The following is a 23,346-nucleotide window of genomic DNA, read 5'->3' on the forward strand; positions in this document are numbered from 1 at the left end:
ATATATACGTATGTATGCGTAATGTGTATACACACACGTGTAATTATTTCACAGTACGTTAATAATACTGTTAATTGTAAAAACTGCTTCTCTCATCTTTTTTTATACATAATAATAATTTATAGTCGATTGACTCTAATAAAAATTACTAAGAGACTCAAAATCCCTATACATTAAGTATAAGGACTGCATGGAAAAGTACATGCATACAATTGTCTATTTAAAAAAGACACGGGAGTATCGGAGGAGAAGCCGCCTACGTAGAGAAAAATATTATTGGCTCCCAAATCTAATAGTCAAACGTTTTTTTTCTTCTTGAGATTTCAATGTATATATTATACATTAAAAATTGTTAAAAAAAAAATGGCAGTAGTTTTGGCACGAGTACATTTTACAGTAATAGAGTCGATTGTAGAGATTTCATTTCTTTTTCTTTTTTTTTTTACGCTTTTAATAACACAAACGTTTGGAAAAATCGAGTCTAGCCTCGAAACAAATAATCACGTTGTGCCGATTTATATACACATAAAAATCTGTTAACCAGACGAATCGTGCACACGTAAAACACAATTGCTCCGTGTAAAAATTCACAAGTCGAACAAATTATTGTTTCGCCGTGAACAACACACTGCCTCCATCCTCGCTCGCGCACTTTATACAAAAAATTTTAAAAGTAACGGTGACAATCATCGCTCAATGGAATGTTAACGGAGAGAAACACACCGGCCACTGGAGCGCTACGATAAAGCGTCCTCTCTAGCCAGCTGTGCCCTCTTCCACGTGGGTAGCCAATATTTGAGGACCAGGATCGCCCGGAGCCCTCTCCTCGTGGCCCTAGACGTACCTACGGTTCCTCGGCGTCCTGGTGCAGCGCCGTCTCCCGAAGATCGCGACGATGCAAACCACCAACACGACCACCAGCGCAGCGCTCACCGCCCACACAGCCGTGCTCCTCCCGGTCTTCAACCTCCCATCGTCCTGCTCGTCTTCCATCATCAGCTCGTCGTCGAGATGGTTCCAGACATCTCTCGGCTTCTCGCTGCTACTGTCGAGGGTCAGCGAGTCCTTGGGTTTGACCTTCGTCGTCTTTGTCTTTGTCTTGGTCGGCCTGGCCGTCGTAGTGGTCGTGGTGGTGGTGGTGGTCGTCGTGGTGGTGGTGGGCGTGTTGAATATCTTACGCTCTCTCTTCTCCACCGACTCGAGCTCGATCTCCTTGGCGTTCAGGTCGAAGCTCGCCTCCTCCGACTCCTCGTGGCCCTCCAAGTAGTACTCCAGCTCGCTAAAGTACTCGTTCAGCGGCTGCGCCGACACCTCGGTTATCCCCATGAACTTCTCCAACAGGGTCTTCCAGTTCTCCGAGTTGTTTTGCACCATGTAACTGAACCCGGCAAATGTTACTTTCACTCCTCAAGGTGACTTTTCTTTTTTTCAAAGACCGGCATATATATACTCACACGAACTTGTGGTTGTAGGGGCTCTTGTCGAAGGGCTCCTGCCTGACGTCGGTGGACTGGAAGATAAACTCGTACATCTGGAAGGCGAGCACGATGCCCAGCAGTTTCCTAAAAATAAAAAAAAATCACACGAATTTATAGCGGTTGGAATAAAAACTACAAAATGAAAAAACTTACGGAAGGTAGGGCTTGTTGGCAACGATGTGCTCGTCGGTCAAGAAGGTGGGTAGCTCCTCGTCCGCGTTCACGTACTCGTAGGCCAGTCTATTGGTCGTGCGGTAGTTATTTAAATTAAAATTCAACTGGTTTTGAAAAACCCCCATTACCCGATGGAGTAGCTCACCTGCTCGACCACCAGTCGGCCACCAACTTTTTGGGATCCGTCTCGTTCTTCTCTATGGCCTCGAGCCTCCACCTGTCGGCCGCGTCGTAGTACGCCAACCGCGGCAGGACGTCCAGGGCAGTGATGGCCAGGGACATCATATTGGCCTCCTCCGTACCAGCCATGTCCCCGTCGATCAGGCCCACGTGGTGCAGCCACGCCGGACTCGCCGCCAGCAGGGAGAACAACTCCGCCACCCCTTCCTCCAAAACTGCGGGGTTTACGAGCGCGAAATTAACTTTGACGGCTTTCTTTTTCCTTTTTTTTTTTATTTGTGATTGACACTCGCACGTACCTGGATACCTGTTCAAGTCGTTTAGGATCGGGATTTTGGAAGACAACTGGTTGACCAGAACCTTGGCCACGATCCTGTGCGCGTTCAGGTAGTACCGTATGGACGGCTCGCTGCAGGTGGACAGCCTGTCGGGCGCAACATCAACCTTTACATTTGATCGTTGATTCAATAAAAAAAAAAAAAAAGACTCACCTCAGTTTGCCCACCTCGCAAAAATTGACCAGGTGGCCCGGGCACTCGCCGTTAAAGTTGCTGCTGGTCAAAAATTCACCTCGCATGGCCTGGGCGAGGAACCTCTTGCCCAAGCCCGCAGCCACTCGGAACAGATTCTCGCCGACCAGCTTCTGCAAAAGAAACCATCGGTTATTCGTGTAACCGAGTCTCAACTCATTGGTGAGGTTTTTTCACTCGAAACCAAAGCTTACTTTTTCCCAGAACTTTGGCCGCAGCTCGTAGATGAGTTTGGGCTCGGGTGCGGCGTACAACGCTATGTTGGTCCAGTCGTCGCCGATGAGCGAACCTTTGGTGGATAAAAAAAAAAAAAAACCATACTTGGCGAATCGAATCGAAAATGCAACTGGAACAAGAGTCGTAGCAAAAGCTCACCCAGCAAGTGCGCAGCGATGCTGTCGTTCCTCGTCTCGGCTCCGTACTTCTTGGCCAGCCGTTTGCGCGCAAAGTCAGCGAGTTTCGAGCGCAAACCGGTCAACCGGTCCAACTGATTCTTGTGAGCCTCGTACGCGTCGGGCTCGCCGCTCAGCATCTCCCAGTAGCTCCGCACGTCGGCTTTTCCTGTAAAAATGTCACAAAGCACACGCGTCAACTTGCCCTCGAGAATTTATCATTGTACATGAAAATACGGTCTTTTCCGGTGTAGCGATTTCCTTAGAAAAATCCAAATAAAGTACCTACCGTTGGCGAGAGCAGCCTTTTGCGCCAATTGGAGTATCCTCGTAAAGTTGTCGACTTGGTCGTCAAAGTTTCGATGCCAGGCGCTCCACGCTTTGAGCTTCTCCTCTGCCTTGGCGTTGTGCGCCAGCAGGAATTCGACTTCTACAATAACGATCGCGTCAATTTATACCAAAAAAAAAATAAAAACAAAAAAAAAAGTTTTTTATAACGATGAATGATCGGTACCGGCACGGGTGAGGTTCCTGCTGCCATTTGAATGTCTCGCTGTGGACTGGAGCACTCGGTTCTCACCGACGAATGCAACGAGCTGCATCGAATATTATCGATTATGTTATAACTTAGGGGGAGCGCGAGAAATCTATAGTCAGCCGGTACAATATAATTGTATATATATATATAGGCTCACCTGGGCGTAATCGGTGTTATCTAAGCCCGCGTCGCCCGGCCTCTTCAGCACCGAGAGCTTGTAGCCCAGAGCCTCGGTCTCGTCGACCGTGCTGTTGAACTGCTCCGTCATGTTGTCCCTCTCCCATTTTTTAAACGCCGCAAACTCTAATTGAGCGGCTTTCTGAAAGGGTTTTACTTTTAATTTGCAAATAAAGTGCAAACGAGAGGGGGTTATTGGGTGAATTAGATTCCAAGGATTGACGTGTAAATGATGTAGTTGCAAGCAAAGCTTGTAAACGATCGAATGAAATGTAAAGCACTTTTGATGGATCGGGGATTGATCGGTTTGTCGTCTCACCCATTGTCGAAGCGCCGAGGGATCCTTAGCCCCGTGCAAAAAGCTCCACTCGGCCTCTGCGAGGGGTTTACACGAGTCCTCGTAGTCGTACTCGCTGAGCTCGATGGCGGTGTCGAGGGTGCGCTCAAAGTTGTCCACCAGGTACGGCTCGTCGTCCTGCAGGAGGTCCTGATCCTCCGCGGTGGAGCACGAGACCAACAGCAGGAGTCCGCCGAGGAGTAGGGCGCCCGCGGATTTCGAAAGCATTCCTCGCCCACCTTTTTCCACCCTGCAACTATTGAATTTCACCGTATAACTGTAAGGTGGATGATTTTTTTTTTTTTTTTTTTTTTTTTTTTTTTTTCTCACATCTCGCAGGACTCAGCTGCCCCTTGGCGCTACACTCGGGGATCGGGCAGCTGTTTGCGTCACGGATGACATAATGATAATAACACACGCGAAAGTCATTGTTCGAAGGCGCGCGAGCTGTTGGGTTTGTTTCTTTGCTCCGAGTATAATATGTGCACACACACATGTATACCGATCGCCCGCTTAAACATTAATTAATCGGTATGCGCGGCGATGGCTTCGCTATTACAACTGCGCAAATGGCCATTTGTTGGCCAATCGGGCTTTTGTCATTACGTGCTCTGATGTTCGTTATAACAATAAGAGATACTTGAGAAGAATTTTTTTTTTTGTAGAATTGTACTTTGTGTTTTTATTGCATATTTTTGGGATGGCACGATTCGTGGGTATAATCTGATTTTTGTTCATTCCCTTTACATCCGAACGCCCGTGTGTATAGAACGCGCGAGGGAGTCCACATTTTTCATCGGCACATGACCCCAGGCCGGGCAATCGACATTCGCCGCTCAAATTCAATCTAATTAAAGTTCGTTTGGTCGTTTCATTCGCGATAGCTCGCGACAGTCGGTATCATATTATATATGTGTGTGTAGGTACGAGAGTTACGACGAAAAAAAAAAAAAAAGGAGAAGGGACGGCGACGGAGGTCGAGGTATTATTATATTCATCGCCGTGAGAAATTGAGGTTTCAAATTGCCCGAGGCTGTCGTGAGTACCGGACGATTTCGGTTACTCGATCGATGGATATTAGACTATTTTCGATTTTTTTTTTTTTTCCGGCTCATCAGGTATACGTGGAAGAATCAATTTTTCGACATTCTTAAAAAAGGAGAGAAAGAAACGTATGATTGTTAATCGAAACGATTATCTTTTGCACCGATTACGGCTGAAAAAAAAAACCGCAAAAGTATCTGCTCGATTCCTCATGTCCATATATTTTATACATGAGAGGCAAAAGCAAAAGAAGAAGCGTTTATTACGTGGAAGAGCGTCGCGTGACGAAAATGCGAAATTACGCCGAGAGATGACGACGAGCCAACGCGAACGAGGCGTTATGCGCGAAAAAAAAAAAAAAAAGAAAAAAAAAATTATTCTCAAAAGACTAGATTGTTCCCATTATGGGACGAGGAGAGCGAGGCCGTGATTCTAATTACCGTACGTCGCGCGATGTTATTTTTAGACGATGCATCGGATTTTTATCGTTTTTATCTTCGAAGCGCCCACTCCCCCCCTTTTCTTCCCACACACCAATTCGTTCAAATTGATTACTCGTCAAAGGGATGTATTAACATTATTTTGGTGAAAAAAAAAAAAAAAAAAAAAAAAAATTATAGACCGGAAAATAGAGTTTTCAGATGTCCGAGAGAAATGATGTATGGCAAGCGATAGCCCGACCTCGCGATCGAATCGGGTGGGACGCACCAGCTGGTCCTACGTCACGCCGTCATCGTATGACTTTGGCGCTGCAATTCAATTCCCTCTCGGACACACGCGCCGCATGGGTATTCGATGCACATTATAATCGTATAGAGAAAGAGAAATCGATTGCACTAACATACCGATGTTGATCCAAGCGCTGTGGAAAATATTGTAACGCGCCGATTTGTGGGTGTTATGTTGGTTGGGGACGCGGTTGCAGGTATTACGGAACAATGTGTACACATAGGTTTGATCGAATCCCTGCAAAATAATAAACTCGATTTTCCGAAGGCCATCATTTTTTTTCCATTTTTTGTGGGTGATGGAACTATTTCTTGGAGAGAGAGAGAGAGAGAGAAAAAAGGAAACTAATAACGAGTGACGCACTAAAATGTTTTTGTCGAGCAGCGCGCTTTTTGCATATTGCGTACTTGAACATGTGCTGGGAATAATGCATGATTCTGCCAGGGAGGAAAATCGTATCAAAAATTGCTATGCTAAAAATACGAAAATTTTCGACGAAGCTCGTGACGCGAATGTACTATTAAAAAAAAAAAAAAATTTTTACACACCAGAGAAATTTGTAAACATCGGTTACCTCGTACTACTATACAAATTATTTAATTTATCGTAATCAACAGCGTGAAATCGTGATTAATCCCAATGTATGTGACAAACAGGTTTTCAAGGTTCCCCCCCAATGAGTATACTATATATACATGTACGTATAGACGAGAATTTCTTCTTTCATGCGATACTGGTATTATTATTATATGTGTGGAGAGACTTCATTCATCGAGAGACTCCGGACACCGACAAATCATCGGACAATCAAGCCTTTTGCTGGTACAGGTATTACCGTTGCCACCGTCATTCATTTCCCGACAATAGCAATGATAATTCAAACTTTCGTTAATTCAAAATGAACTGCAGCTCTGACGCGAGAAAATATATGTACAAAAATGTGCGTAAATCTTAAAATTTCGATAGATCAAGTGATAAAATTTGTGCGTAAAAACTTGCTCGATTATTTTCTCTTTGTACTCTATACGGGGTGGGAATAAAAATAATGTCGTCAAGGCAATACAACACGGTCTCCCCTATGTATACCTATCGGTACAATAACTACATATATATAAATAATAATCATATAGGGCGGTGCAGTGCGCAGACAAAAACCTCCCTCCTAACACAAACATACACCGTGTAAAAGGGAGACGCACCTAATCGTCTATCGTGCCAAGGAGAATATCTGCTCCTCTCGAAAAGGGAGGGAAAAAAGAAAAGAAAATTGAATTGCGCGTGTTCAGCGATTTCCAGCTGGACCGTATATAGTTATAATTTACGTGCTGGTCGCTATACGTGTACAAAAGAAAACTCCGATGGGGTGCGCGATGGCGTTTAGAGCAAAAATCTCATGTATATATATATTATCTATACGATACTATAAAAATGTGTGTAATAGCCACTATACTCTCATTTATGATACATATATATATACCTTTTGTACGAGTATTGCACGGTACAATGTACATATTATATATACCCATCGGAGATCTTGAATACAATGCTATGAGAACAACAATAGCAATAATCATAATAATGATAATAATAATGATAAGTAAGTAACGCGCATAACGCGCTCGACAGCGAATTTTTCAATACTCTTTATACGCTACTCTCATAAGACACGAGACGTGTACTTACATACGTTTCATATATATATGTGTATATAGACAAATGTACGCACGCACGCGTGCAGATTCGCGCGAAAGAGAGATCGTGCAGAAATATATATATATATATATGTATACGTATAGGTACATACGTATGAGCGAAAGCATGCACAGTGCACACGCGTGTATATGTGTGTATAAGGTGGCGTGAGCGGCTAAGAACCAATAACGTAGCTCAATTCGTAGGCTCGACTCAATTGTCGGCTTTTATTTATACGCATGTACATATATATATGTACATTGTACATATACCAACGACGACGATGACGACGTCAACTGCGCGTAGAACTTCATATATATATATATACGTATGGGTGTGCATACATGTGCAGATTTTTCAGAGGCGCCGTTAATAGAGACACAAGAGCACTCACAAGTACCCTTAATTAGAGAAAGAGAGAGAGAGAGAAAGCGTTGGAAGCTGTGCTAGTAATAGAGCGCGGATCGAGGAAGACAACCCACCCGGGCGCTCTTCAATTTTCGCTTGTTCTTTTGGTCGCGGTGTCAGTGTCTATGTCGTTATTGCTTCTATTTCGCTTCGAGATGCATGCACGGAGAGACGAACCGATTTATTTCTCGGGAAAAAATCGTTTGGCAAACAAAATGCGTAATTTTATGCTGCAGGTGTATGGGGTTTTTTGAAAGATTTCGGTTGAGGTTGCAAAAGGCTTGCGGGGAAAAATCGGTAATCGGTTGCCGCCGATTTGCCGCACTTGGTCGAACGACTAGAGGGCTTTTCCCGCAATACCAATGGAATGTCACTATGTTATTCCTTCATTTCATACGACTACTATCTTTCTTTAATTTATTCATTCAATTTATTAACTGATTTTAAACGCAAAAAAAATAAAAAACAACATAGTATCTCATGTTAGAAAAGTTGATATTATTTTCATGGCATCAAAAAACATGTGTTTACAATAACGAGTATGGATGCATTTGTCTATAGTCGTGATTATCAGTCCCTCCCAATGTTCCACCTGTTTGTTATGCTTTCACTGATCTCATAATCAGCATTTCAGATATCACGTGTGTGGACATTGAGTCACAAATTTCCGGTTTTTCCCTATACGCGCCGCACAGCATCATATTCACGTTACAGTAATGCGGAAGAGGTGCTCTCTCTGATTTTTGGCTTGTGCTTGTTTTTTCGATAATTCTTGGAAACAACAGATAGCAATGACGTATCAGATGACGTGCTTCTCGAGGAGGAGCGAAGAGGACGAGGTTTATTTTGATTTTTGATCGTAGTTTATATTTGGGATGTAAACAAAGTAAATTTAAACCTGATGTGACTAAATTAAATGACGACTGAATGAATTATTCAATCCCCAATACACAACGTCGACATGATATATATCATCTCATAATACAGTTCTTTTTTTTATACATACATATATAGTCAAGCTCACTTATTTCCGTTCCTATACCGGCATGAAAAAACTCGCGTGCATCGCGTGCACGAAAATGTTAAATCGCCGACTTTTTTTATCTCCCCTTTACGTTAAGCTGAAGTTTGCAATTGTCGAAAGTGTTTGTCCAATTTGTTAATTTGGCTACACCCTCTCTTTGGAAATAAAAGAGATTACGGTTGCTTTTCATATCCATATAAAACACAATGTCTCCTAAAAAAAATGATAACTTTTGTGACAAATGAAAATACTGCTTGCAAAGTTTTGACCGCGAAATCGAGTAAAAATTTTGTTTTAAAGAAGCCATCGCATTGCCATTCGTCCGAATAAGCATCATACGAGATCTTGAAGAAAGGGAGGCCGAATCCTCGTACCCTCGAGATCGAATAACATTGGCGTATGTGGCGTATACCTCCAAAACTTCCGTCCACTTTCAGCGCATCGAAATTCGAAACGAAACCGACAATGCCCCAACTAGTTAACAAAGTCCGTACCACTGATATAATATACCACGGTATAACCACGTACACCAAGCAAAGAGAGCCCCGAAGCACGGGCGCACCAAAGTGAAACGGACGGAAAGATACCACGGCAGAGACGACGGTCGGTTAATACAATTCAAACACAATCAAAATGTACAAGCTTCGGAGTACGTAATGCTCTGTCGGTCTGTCTGTACGGCCACTTAATAAAGGAATGTGTATATATACATACGAAACCAGTCCTTCTAACAGTATGGGCATAGGTGTATATGATGTATCCATATGTTACTGGAAATGTGCAAGTGCATCTGAGCGACTCTAATTATTAAAAAACATTTTTTTTAACTAGCTCGTCCTCTTTGAACTGAAAATATTATAATTATAGTGTCATTATAGAAAGAAATCACGAAAGGGTGTATGTAAGTGTAACGTGAGTAAATCGGCGTGCCAAAGTAGGGACTTTTACCTTGTGATCGTCGCAATTATCGGAGGGACTAGGAAGGGACGCCATCCTCGCACGCGGAAAGTCAAAGTCGTACATCATGCGAAGAAAAATCCTACCCAGTCGCGTGTTTTTTTTTTTTTTTTTTTTTTTTTTTTACCTTCTTTCTTGGCCGTTTCGTGTATCATATAGGTATACAAATGGGATAGTGGAGGTAGAGAGAGGCCACTGGTCGTGAGAAAATTGTGCTACTCTTGCGGTTTCTTTGCCATTTCTCTTTGCACTGCCTCTCCTTTGGAACCGCCTTGGAGATATATTATATCTCTTTTGAAGAAAGTGCGCGATCCGCCGCGAGGAATCTAAACCATTACACGTGTATTATATGCGCGTTGGTGTTGGTGCTTGAAAACAATCATAAGGTGGAAGTAAACACTTTTGGTTATTGGTGATGAAAATTAGCCCAACTGCCTATACGTAAAGTTATGTGCCCTGTTTACGATTGTATTGGGTGTATATATCGAAAAGAAAGCAGGTGTTACGTGAGTTACACGCGAACAATTGTTTGCAACCACGTCAGTGGCTATTGCAATGTATCTATGCTTATGCCAATGCAGGGAAAAAAAAATAATAATAATGTGTCGATTGCTATGGGAATGTTCCGTATGCTTCGGCAAAACAAATTGTTCGATGTAAGGTGAAACGAAAGTGTGCCCTGGGTAAAAGTCTCGTTTGCCCAGAGATTGCTGCAAAAATTAAAATTTTCCATTTGACTGCGCAATCAGTAAAAAAGTAAGTACTTTGTTAGGTAAATTAAGGGCTACTTTTTAAATTACATTATTTTTTTTTTTTATATACACGAAAAATTAGGTCGTTCCAATGCATGTACGTATTACTGTCGTACTGCAATAATATTCTTATCAAAAACGCGTTACTACCAGCACACCATAACATACTTTTTGTACAGATAAAATGTCACACAGTTCAGTAAAAAGTAAACGACGCAGTGTATATTATACCCATGTAATCCATACCCGAGACACGACTGCACTTACGTAACGAGTAATTCCAGCTGCCGCGCGAACTAAATTTTTGCAAAACTCCGATTTGTCGTCACAGCACTTATATGTCATCTCTTTATTTCCCTTGGTAAACATACAGCAACTCCCGACGAAATCACACGAAACGCAGACCTTGACATTGATAGCGAAGACCTTGAACTTTTTTTTCCACCGCGGATAAGAGTAGCATTTGATTCCGAAGAAGTAACCGAAAACCAATAATCAAATAAACGCGTGTATGGATGCAAGAAACGGTTGATTTTTCTGTTTAACAAAATATAAATATCTATTTGGAGGGAAGAGAGACGGGAGACACGCGGTAGTGCAGTGTTTCCGCGAGGGAGCGATAAACACCGTGCGAAAGTTCACGACTTCCAGTGATGGGGACGAACAAAGCGCGCTCTCTGGTACGCGAAACGCGCGTCACGAGTATAATAATCCGAAGCATCGAAAGCTCGCCCGGTACCTTTTTCCTCGCGATTGAGCACGTGCTCGCGTTATCTTCCACTTTTTTTTTTTTTTTTTCGCTCACTCGATAATCGTGGAATTCAGACGCAGACGTACGAAAGCTCGCGATTATACGCTAAAAAAAAGCACTTCCGTCCGACTATGGCTGCCCAAGACGTAACAAATAATTGCGGTTCTTACAGCTGAAGGTTACAAAGGGAGAGTCGTTCCCTTTTTTTACTCGTTCCGCTACTGCTCTCGTGGCATGTTAAGTATAGGTGACTGATAAGAAAATCAGATTTATGTGGTCATCCTTCCGATGTGACAGAACATGTGTCCGATGCTTGAAAACCTCACGTGCACAATCGAGATTTTTCACGAGTTTTCCCTCCTGTGGCAAAGAAATATCAACTACAGAAATTTGTCATAACGTTTGCCATCGAGGACCAAGTTTTTGGAGCTAATTTTTTTTTTTTTTTTTTTTTTTTTTTTTTTTTTTTCTCGTCTGCCATACCTGAGACGATGGTTTATAAAATGAAAAAAAACAACAACCAACCACTGGACGACACAGCTCTTCGGATTTAAATGTATGCGTTTCAACAATAATGTCTTTCAAACCCGTAAATTTGGCTCTTAGCGCGGAGAGATAAGCCTCCCATATGATATACACACACCGAAGAAGAGATCCCGTGGACCACTTCGGGGAATCGCGCCCATAAGAGCGAAGCTCACGGTGCCCCGCTCTCCTAATTCGAAATCCATCACCTCCCCCTGGAGCCATACAAATCCGCGGGTGTATCCTTTGTCGCGTGCCCTTTTAATGTTTACGCGATCCGGCCCATGTTTATTCAATTTTCGTCGACACGGCATCGCTCATCGTCCGACCGAAAATCTCGTCCCCCCCCCCCCCCCACCCGCGTATAGTCGTGATGGAAGCTGAAATTCCGAGCATTAATTTTTCAGCTCACGCTATGGGGAATCTCCCTTCTTTCTGTCGAGCCGAGCGAGGCAGTAATCCATTTCCCGGCGCGCCGCTGGATGGCTTTTATTTCGCGCGATTATGCAAATCGGCGGTGCGTACGGCTGCCCGAAAAATTTTTCCTTCAAAGGCAAAAAGAATAAAAAGGGGGGGAGCCTGGCCCTTTTTTTTTTTTTACCCCCATCCCCCTTTGTAATTACCGTTGTTACTATTGTCATTGTATGCGTTGGGTCAATTTGGCCGAGCTCCCGTCCGTCTTTCCTCTCGAAGCGCACTCTGCCCCATGTATATTTGCATTTGCGAGCTGAATGCGCGAAAACTCGTACCTACGCGCGCGCGAGGGATGGAGAACAATGGGCGTTTTTTTCGGCCAGCCCGAGCTAATAACCCTCTCATTTGCGCGGCAAAATTTTTACGCGAAAAGTGCCTTTTTTTTGTAAATGGTCAACTTTTTTCTTTTTTTTTAAGGTAGTTGGATGATTGCTTCCCGAGCTTTTCCACTGAGTCGATTAAAGCTTCAATACTAGGACCTCCGAGACATTGAAGGTGTTTGCGCTACTTTTTCGATTGCAATTTCCCCTCTCGAATCGTTATACGTACGTATATTCTATAATGACCGCATTATGTATTAATCTTGGAAAAAAAAAGGAAGAAACGACGATTACGCTCGTTCATTTGCATGTTATACACAAATGCGCGTGTAGACCGAACGATCGATCAATCGCATTGGGAAATATAAATTCCGAAAGCTGGCCTCGACTTATATTTTCTGAAAAAAACATCTATTTACAATCGTTCACGTAAATGATTTAATCATCTTTTTTTTTTTTTTCTCGATAAATTAAGATTATTTTCGTAGTACATGCCTGTACTACTCGATCATTCCACTCGGTTTGATAACCAATGGGATCATCAGATTACGGGGTTATTAGTCATCGACAATCATTCCGCTGTTCCGAACGAACAAGTGTGTGTCTTGTGTGTCTTGGACCAGCGACAGCAGAGAATAATAATAAAATTCCGCGATCGAGGCGGGGAATTTTAAAAGTTACTCGTATTCAATCAAGTCTAGATTCGCGCAAAGGGTCATTAAAAATACGCTATTATCACAACAGTCGGGTACATTTACTCGATCGATTTATCAGCGCAGGGACGGTGTACATTCATCTGAGCATCATACTCCGGACTGCTATCCTATGCACGAGGAAATATTATAATCCAATTGAAGACGCATCTGCATTTTCAACCAAACGCCGATATAGTTGGCAAATCGAAAAAGAAGCTAAAAAAATGTCCATTGGAGAATCATACGATGGAACGCGAGTGTACTTACTGGATTGGATATTGCATCATCGACCGAGGAGGAAATTAATGTATCGAAGAGAATAGTGTGTGTTGGTAAACTCTTTTTTTTTTTGTTAAAACAAAAATCATCTCGCGATTCCTAAAAAGCCCAAATGATTCCTCCCCCCCGATCGCGTAACTCTAAATTCGGGACGTGACCGTAGCAGGAAAACAAAAAAAAAATCTCCAACTGTCCCTAAAAGACCGATCGATCAAAACGAGAAAAAAACAGCAACAACAATCCACGAGGGTGAAGTCAAGCGTCGCGACACCCTCGCATACGAATAAAGCCTTCCCCTCGCGTGTGTCACATCTGCGAGTAATGTGACGCACATTAAAATAAAAAAAAATAAAAAAACAAAGGATAGGAAGGAAGGAAGGACTCTCCTCTCCTTCGCACCGAAAGGGTAAAAAATGTATAAGCAGCAAGTAAAGAGAGCCGGTGAGTATCAACTGTAACTTACGTATACTACAACGACCTACGCTCATTTGAGCATCGGGCAAACCATGTTCGTGCTTGTACATTGTGGATGTAAAAAAAAAAGGAAAAAAAAAATTTTGTTGAGGGATAAGCCGCGTCTTTCGTTACTCTTACGTGTGTTACGTGTGCGTGTGATCCCTAGAAAGCGATTTAAAAAAAAAAAGAGAGAGAGAATGGAAAAAGGAAGAGAAGAGGAGGTCGAGTACGGGGAAAGAGAAAAGGGTGGGGGGGGGCAGAGCGGCAGGTGGTTTGGTTCCTGTACGCCCAAACGAGCCTCCAAGGAGTCCAGACTGTGTATAATATCTCTCTCCTCTCCTCTCATCCACCGGCCAGTGCGCCTTTTGCCGATCTCTGATCCTCCGCGACCAGCCGAGGTCCTTTTTTCTCCCTTGACTCGTTTACACAGATACGCCTATTAGGGACAGTATATTAAACGTAATACGCTACTAGCGGGTGATGCTACATTGCTCTCGATTACCATACCTCATCCTCTTTTTTTTTTTTTTATTCGAGGGGGAGTGAGTGATTTAAATTGGCGTGGCGCGAGAGATGTTCTTTTCACGCTCGAGTCAGTCGGCCCGTCAGACTTTCGGGAGCTTTTTCTTTCATCGTCGTCTTGTTTTTTTTTTCTTCTTGACGGTTCATTGGTTATGCCTACTAATTGGGATAATTATGTAAAACGAGGACTACCGATAAGATATCGCAACGTGATTTTTACCCGTGAACTGATAAGAATACACATCGGCAGTATAGGTGGGAGTTGATAATTCTCTTTGATTTCTCTCGGCTTTGGAATTGATCGCTAATTATTATTGATGTGACATGTCAATTTTTACCGAACGATCGACTCTTGCGCATACCTCTGTTACACGGCCGAACTGTCGAGCCATTGTTCGCGACGCGTAAAAAAGGCGACTTGCATTAAACATTCCATTATTTGGCGAACGCTACGTGTTTTTGCTTTGATTATATACTGCGTGCAAATAATTATGATTGTTAAACGAACTCACGTGTAATTTTACCGACTGTATGGTGTACCACTGCTCCTATCCCTTCTTTTACATGATCCGTGCGTATATTACGCTCTGCGGCGCGTAAACACAGAAACGGCCCATGTAGTTTAATTATAAACTCACCCTCCCGACTATACGTATATGCTACTTGTCCATTTACACGTTAAGTTTTTGTCTGGTGCTAATATTAGATTAAAATTAAATGACGAAATTGGAGCGAAAAAGAAAAGCTGTTTCGATTAATTTACGTTTACAATGAGTTTTTGAAAATAAAAAAATAAACCATTGTAGATTCCACTGCATATTTTTGTCGGTTGGTACAAGATGGGTCATTTTTAATGACGATGTCAAAAATGTATCCGATTTTGAAATCTTATTAAAAAAAAAAAAAAAAAAAAAAAAAAAAAAAAGTCTTTCGCCGACACCAAGCAGTAAAAAACAGAGTAAAAATCCACGCGATACGAGAAACAGAACATATTATATAGTCAGCTTCTCGTTTCGATCGAGAAAATTCAACCGCAGATTCTCGACATGTAACAAATTTTTCGCGTCCGACAGCTGTATAGATGATGCACCTAGCCAAGTATTACGACAGGCTGCGTCGAACATAATTGTCTATTCAACGAGTGATCCCCTTTGATAGGATCTCGGCTCTCGATTGGAATGGCAAACAAAAACAACTTAATATTGCGTTGTGCGTTATTACATTCAAGCTGTCGTGCATTGCGAGAGCAACACGTACAGTTTTCAAAGTTAGCGACCGATAGGGGGTTGCGCGGATTGTTTTTTTTTTTTTTTTACGCTCAGTTTATGAATGGCACCAAACACAGCGGGGCAGGAGGTGGGGGTCGAAAAACCCGGTGACATTATCGTATAGTCCCGAGTTTCGAGTACTTTGGCGAGCTTTCGTCAAATTCAGTTTTCCGAGGGAAAAGCGTGGGGAAAGGAAAGTCATTGTTCCCGCGTGAAGCATACACCATCAGGGTGGGCTCGGCGAATATTTCAGAGGTACCGGGTGCCGGTATAAATTCCATTGCGAACGTTAACAGTGGCAGAGAAGCGGCAATTAAAATTACGAGGGCCGATCGCAGGGTGGAAACAAAACTGGGGAAGAAGAAGATGGGTAAACAAAAAAAGGTCCAATAGAGGCTATCCGAACCGGTTGTCCGGCGCGTTCCTCTGCCGATTTTTTGCTCCCTCCCTCCGGGGCAGCAGGAACCCCAGACGCAAAAATACCGTCTCCCCTATACCTACTTATACGTATACCAGCCGATGTGCTTTATAGACTCTCCGAAGAAAAAAAAAAAATGGAGCAAAAGGAAAAGACAACGTCGAAACCGCAGACAAGTAGCTGGCTGGCGTTGCGATAAACAGTAATAATGTATAGGTGGCATGGGAAAACAAACCTAAAATTACGTAAATCCTCCGTTCTCGCCGACTATGTTGTGGATATACTGGATAGTTACAGCACGCAGTTGTCCTCTACGTGAGTCGTTATGTTTTTCCAATCGCACTTTGGCCTCCTCCTCCTCCTCCTCGTCGTATTCTTCAATGGGAACAAAAAAGTACACAAGTTAGCGCGAAAAAAAAAAAAAAAATTGTCATACTGGCGCTGTTGTCGCGGGTTTTTGTTGCCGATCGAGAGGCCAGCAGATCCGAAAGTCACGATGGATAAACGACGCGTGTATTTTCGCGTGGATGGATTGACTTTTCGCTGACTTGTCGAGTGCTGCTTGACGACTGAATGATATGTGATTACGCTTCTATGAAGGTAATTTTTTTTTTCTTTTTTTTTTTATTGGATGCTGCATCGATCGCACCGATACAAAAAACGTTATGCAAAAATCACGTAAAAAAGAGCGTCACAATATCGGTTTTATTTATTTTTTTTTTTGTTTCAAGATCGTGCAAAGATCATCTACAGAGGCAACGTCAAGTCCAATCGTTATAGTATCCGAAGATCACGCGATAATCGACACTTGCACTTTCGCGTTGCGTGATTTGGAAAATTTTCTCGCTCCCGAGCGTTCGTTTATCAAACTCTCAATTAAATCGGTCGGTTTTAATTGCTTGTTTTGATAGCACGATGATTTTTTTTTTTTTTTTTTTTTCGTTTACCATCAAGGCTGAATCATTGATTTCCTTTTACCGAGAAGTCTACTGCAAAAATCAAAATCGTGATTTCATCATCGCACCAATCGACCACTGGACTATCAGTTTACGGAAAACGCAATGTAAAATCGACCACAGCCGCGAAAACGTTCACTGCGCACAGCGTGCAAAGAAAAAAAAAGTGTTCGCCTCCCTTTTACAATAACTGTGCAGCAACGCAACGAGTCGGGAAACAGACGCCCCGGCGCACGCTTCGTTATACTTTTGAATTAGAACCAGCGAATTTTCCGCGCCGACGACGCGACTGACGACCTTCCCCATTTGCAATTCTTATAGCGAGATCAACGATCGCCGCCGATTTGTGTTAACCGCGAAACACGCTCCGTCGCCGATTTTCCAGTAAGTATGTATTCACACGGACGTCGGTGCCGATCTTTCCCCGTGACTATCGAAGTACCGAAACTCAACCGATTTCATACCGATCGCACCTGAAGATTCACTGGTTCCCTCGCGTGGATGTAATAAATTTGTTTTGAAAAAAAAAAAAAAAAAAAAAAAACGACACCAATCTATGAAAAATCGGCACCTTTTGCTCCACTTTGGTGAAAAAAGACACAAGCGACCAGTAAATCGGCAACTTTCGGCGAATTCCCGCGTAAAAGAGCGTCAGTTGGAGTACACCATAGTTGAAGTGTACGTAAGTATATGGGTAAGACAGTTTGCTGCCGATCAGCGAGAAAGGAACCACGCGACTGCCAGACTATTACTCGAGCGCGCGGCACTTTGGCGCTCGCCGTTGATGCAAAAGGCCCCGCGCGCCGTTCTTCCCTCTATCTATCTATGCCCGTTCCGTCTGTCTCGCTTGGCTCTCGTGTATATATATATATATGTATGGCATTTACGCATGGCATTGCTGGCAATGCCGGTCGTCGTCGTGCCGGCAAACGCACGGGGGAGGGAACTGAGAGAAAGAGAGGAGGGTGCAGAAATGCCAGCGAGTGCGAAAGAGACGCCGAGCTTGAGCTCTGCTGCGATTCGTCGCTCACCTCGATTCCACCGCGGTGGCGTGATACTCGGGGAACGCGTGCGCCTCTCTTTTTACCCACCTCGTCCCTCCTCATCCTCCTCCGGAGCATTTTGCACTCTCTTTTCCTTTATACACGCACGGCTCACACGATACACGTGTGCATGCCTGACCATACACTGCTACCCATATAGATCTTGACTATTCTATGTTTTTTTTTTTTTTTTTGCGCGCGTAAGGAGTCCAAGGACTACGTGGACAACGAGAGCGGGGGAGGAAACGCCACCCGACTCCCCGGGATTTCTTACCGAATCGGGCCCCTTATAAATGGGTGGGTGCAGGTATATATACGTACTTATAGTACACGCAATGTTTGACGTGGGTTCAACGCGCCGCTTTTGAATAAGAGATATGACGTGCGCCTGGCCGGGGAAGAGGGAGGCATATACTGTTATTATTACCATTATGATTGTTACGGCATTGGCTCACCCACCCCCCGAAAATACGGAGCTTTTGAATTTTCGAAGGAGGCTGTGCAAGGTATACGCGATCGGGCAAAGATCGGTATACGCGCATGGGGTGTACGACTGCGTCTCCTTCTCTGTTTCCATCAGCCTGGAGCTACGACCATCTGGCTGGTTGATTTAAATTGGCCGCGGGCCGGGGCGTTCCTAGATCGGATGTTTACCTATACACTTCTCTTTGAGCTGCTTTTGCTCGTATAATGGGAAATCGGAGAAAGGGAAGGTCCAACGCTGGTTTTTTTTTTTTTTTCTCGTCTGTTCTCACGGACCGGTAGGGCTGAGCTTTGTTTTTTAACTTGGCGACGGCGAGATTTTTTGTCGCTTTTTTTTCCTAACGATTCTTTCACGATATGGTAGCCAAAATTAAGGTTTGCCATGTATGTGTATGATCCAATGTGATTTGTATTTGTTCTCTTTGCCAGGAATTTTCATAGAGCAGCGGGTTAAGTAACCAAACGAGGTATAGGAACTCGGTGAGAGTGTAAGTGCGAAAAAAAAAAAACAAACAAAAATTACAATTTTGCGCAGGCGATAAAACCAGAAGGTGAAAGAGCCAAGCGAGAGAAAAGGCGAATGGTTCTGTAGGTGCTCTCCCGCGTGAGGAGGAGAAAGAGAGAGATGCTACACTCCGAAAGACGCAATCAATCCAGAGAAACTCGCGAAGGCGCTTCCCCCCCTGGTATTTCTCCTCAATTATGGTAATAATAGTCATTTCTCCGGAGGCCGCGAGGAAATTTTGATCTGTAATTTAGGCAAATGGAATTCGTCTCCTTCCTCTCTTCTTCCGATTTTTTTTTTTCTTTTTTTTTTTTTCTTTTTTCTTTTTTTTTTTTAGCACTGCCCGAATACGGTCGCGCCTCCTTCTCGTTTTTCCCGTGGCCGATTGCAGTTGGCGCGCTAACGGAATTATCTTTTCATTCCGTTCTTTCCGGCAACCTGCCGCTGGAAAATATACATCGAAATCAGTCGCGGGAAAATTGCACCGGGCAACCATTTATCGCACAAATCACGTACATGTGCACCTATATCCTCTGTGATTTCTGCAATTATCTAGCTGATCTCGAGAATATACACACGCGTGTTTTTTTTTTTTTTTTTTTCGAAAAGAACTAACGAAACGGAGACTCGTTGAGCTAATAACTGCGCGGACGGTCCATACCTCGAGCCGAATAATGAGAAAAAACGCCAAAGAAGCATGTGTATTTACACGTGAGAATAGCAAAATCACGTTGCCGATCTTATACATCTGTGTACCTATTATAAATACACGGGTGATGAAGTTTCTTTGAAAAATCACAGCTGGACCTAAAATTGACAGGTCTCTCTCTTAGGGCAGTGTAACATGCGCTCGGATGGCCATAACGCGTGCGTGTTAGGCATCTGGCTAGTACCATTGTGTAAATATTCCCTTTTTTCTCCTTCGAGCGTTGCGTTAAAGTTTCTGTCTGTTCTTCTCGTTCGATTCGTCTTGAATTGATTTGGTCATGAGCAACGACCAAAAATTCTTTCATCTGCTTTTACTACGTGAACAAATAGTTTTGCGAGTTGCAAGGAAACTTAAAAAGTATTCGTTAATTCAATAAAAGTCATGGGTGGGGGGAAGTGGAAAAAATGTCAATCGTAGGTGGAAGTGCAGGGAGGAACAAAAGCTTAAATTTTCAACCAAAGGGGCAAGAGAGTGGATCCGAGGCAAGGCGCCAGCATACAATATATAATACGCGCGCGCACCCGAAAACAGAGATACGTATCCAACCTACGTATATAGGTAGGCGAAAGCCGAGGGCGCGTTCCGCAACTGTGCCTCCGCTGCATTAGCTGAAATATTTATGAAGACATCCATTACGTTTGCACCCCTCTCCTGATGCCTTCCCCCCCTCTCTCTCTTTGACTCTCGTTATCCGGAATAGAAAAAAAAAAACGTCCCTACATGCACACAGGCAATACCCTCTCTCTCACCCCTAACTCAGTGAAAGTACACCCAACGAGGTGTATGCGAAAAAAAATAATAATAATAATGATAATAAATAAATAACCAAGGGGTGAAAAAAAAGGCGAAAACAAAAAATCAACCCTCCGCAATCAATCCCCGAGATCGTGACTGCCGATTTTTTTTCCGTCACGACCCACGTGTACGTGACGTACAACAAAAAACGAGGGCGATAACGAAAAATCGGCGCGATAACGCGTCCTGGCCCCGACTCCGCAGTGCGTAAAAGCGCGGAGAGCTTTCGCGCACTTGTTTTCTTCGTACCTACAGAGTAGAGGGGGATGGGGGGGGGGTTAAGCCGAGAGCCAAAAGGAAGCCGAGACATTATTATGTGGAGCTCGTACCGCGAGCGGTGCGCGTGTGTATATAGGTAAAATAAAGTGCTCGGTTGTTGGCTGGCGGGTGGGCGCCGAAAATTCCACCCCCTCCTGCCCAAACCCTCATTATCGTCTTATCTATCGCAAGCGTACTTCTCTTAGCACAGCGGCAGCTGCCTGTACGTGTATATTTCTTACGTGCGGGGTGTGTAGTCGTCCTGGAGGCGAGGAGGACTCGTGCCAAAATTCCAAAGTTTTTGTATTAAAAGGTTTCGTGCGCGGATTTCGCCTGATGTCGGTTCTGTGTGAGAAATTATTGAAATTTTTTACATAAATAAATTGAAACAATTACTCTTGAAACGATCAGCAAGTAAAAATTGTTACTTTTGTCTTTCCTCGTGGTACCGTTCATACAATTTTGGGGAAAGATTGAATTGTAGCGATATTTTTTTTTTTTTTATGGAAACAATAATTCCATGGAAAATCTTTATAGCGGGAGTATTGGTAAAACCTTTAGGTGTACAATACACTTCTTTACGCGGGAAATCGATCCGCTCCGAGTCTCCTTCTTCTCGGGCCATAAGCGCGTTATACTGGCCATAGGGCGAAATCTCGGGGTCATACACTAGAAGGTGACGTCCACACGCACGTGCGCGCAAAGGAGATATTGTTCCCCCGGGGATTTATGCTATCGGAAAAAAAACGGGCCGCTGCCTTTATATCGCGATCGCGATTTCTCATGAGAGCAGAAATACGAGTCTTTGGGCGGGTGGGCGCGGTGAGTTAGGACCGGGATGATGGTGGCGATGACGACGAGGCGCTCGGACCCAGATAGTGATGCTATACTCGAGTATTTGACAGGAGAAACCGAGAGAAAATCGGATTGATGGATGGATGAGTAAGTATTTTGGGAAAATAATGCGCTCCGCGTGTGATGTAAGGTAGTTTTTTTTTTTTTCATCGGCAGGTAAATTTTTTTTTTTTTCAGGCGCGTGCACGGCAATTATACACCAAGGGACCCATGATCGGTACATCATGCTTCGTCCATCAAACGGTCGATTCCGTGACGTGGAGTCAATTAAAGAGAGATTAATTGAAATCAAAGTGAAGCACGTTGGCTACGATTTCTTTTCTTTCTTTTTTCATCAGCCATCATAACTCATGTACGGGTCGATTCATGCGTACCCATGTAGATACCAGCACAGGAAGTCGATGTATAAATCACAATTTATCCATTCACCAGTGAAAGAAAAAAAGTATCATTAAGATAACGTTTTTTTTTTCTCCCTCGCAATAGCTCATAGATCGGCCTCCCATCTAAATCGACGATCTGGTGAAGGGAAGAAAATAATTGCCGGTCAACTGCATTCCGAACCATTGATTAGACCGAAAACACTATTATTATCTGTGCAGCTGCAACGAAGACGATGTAACTACAGTGACGAGATCGCTCAATGGGAACACATTCCCCTAATCGTCCCCCCCCCCACCCCTGGCAAAGGGCACGTGCAATTATTGTCACAGTCCCTCCCACCCATCGCCTCGGCAATTCCTTAAAACGAAGGAAGAGGGTTGTGTGCAATGCCACGTACCAGCTGAAAAGTGTAACGAAGTGAAAACTTGCGACGACGACGACGACGTCGTCGTGTATACAAAAAGGAGCCGAACAAAGGGAAGCGCAAAAATGTGGGAGAGAGAGAGAGAGAGCAGTATAGCAGGATGCAGAAGATGAGGAAGAGTCTCGGTGGAAAAGGGACGCTGCTGAAGACTATGTGTACCCTGGACGAAGGAAGCTATGTATACACCGAGGGTGGCGCGCGTAATAATACGGGCGACGACGAAAAGTACGGCCTTCTTGCACAAAGGACATCGGCCAGTGCAGTGCACGGAAAAGAAGGGATGACGGTGTTGGGTGTATATATATACTATATGTATATGTATACGCGTAGAAACTAATAGCAAGAAAAGGAACAATGGTAGATCTACTGCTGGTAGTAGACGTACTCGTTGTAGCTGAAAGGGGGAAAGCAGAAAAAAAAAAAAAAAAAAAAAAAAAGAGAGAGAATTGCGCGAGAAGAGACTCTCTTTTCAGCCGAGCGGGGAGGCGCTAATAAGGAAGCTAGATCACGGTTTTCGCCCGCAGCACCGCGACACAGAGCCGGACGACTCGCTGTGAGAGTAAAATGAAAAATACAGGCATCTCCTCTGTTTGAATGTGACAATCAGTTGGACTCTCTGGTATACATTATATACTTGTATTACACATGACAATGGATTTTAGGATATGGTTGATTCCGCTTCGACCAAGAGAACACAACTGCCATCGGTTGGGAGTCCCATGTCCACACGTCATTTTTCATTCTTTTCATTGTAGTTTATAGGTACACACATACGTATGTAATTCTAGAGTGATTTTAGTACCTATACCGTATA

At 43.6% G+C, this 23,346-nt stretch overlaps 1 protein-coding gene across 1 annotated transcript; it reads right to left on the minus strand.

Moving 5' to 3' along the window:
- Positions 1–448: 448 nt before the first annotated feature.
- On the minus strand, positions 449–16,787 carry LOC106643380 (angiotensin-converting enzyme). Its single transcript, XM_014358484.3, has 13 exons — positions 16,356–16,787; positions 3,789–4,062; positions 3,450–3,611; positions 3,269–3,350; positions 3,044–3,184; positions 2,738–2,923; positions 2,557–2,651; positions 2,324–2,475; positions 2,132–2,256; positions 1,798–2,047; positions 1,632–1,718; positions 1,455–1,562; positions 449–1,378 (listed from the first exon to the last, which is right to left on the minus strand). Exons 2-13 carry the CDS (start codon positions 4,032–4,034, stop codon positions 835–837), a joined length of 2,178 nt encoding a protein of 725 aa, XP_014213970.2. The 5' UTR covers positions 4,035–4,062; positions 16,356–16,787; the 3' UTR covers positions 449–834.
- Positions 16,788–23,346: the final 6,559 nt, after the last annotated feature.

The sequence above is a fragment of the Copidosoma floridanum genome, unplaced genomic scaffold, assembly GCF_036245765.1.
Source record: "Copidosoma floridanum isolate Cflo_tuat_1 unplaced genomic scaffold, Cflo_Japanese_pri ptg000030l, whole genome shotgun sequence".
Lineage (NCBI taxonomy): Eukaryota > Metazoa > Arthropoda > Insecta > Hymenoptera > Encyrtidae > Copidosoma > Copidosoma floridanum.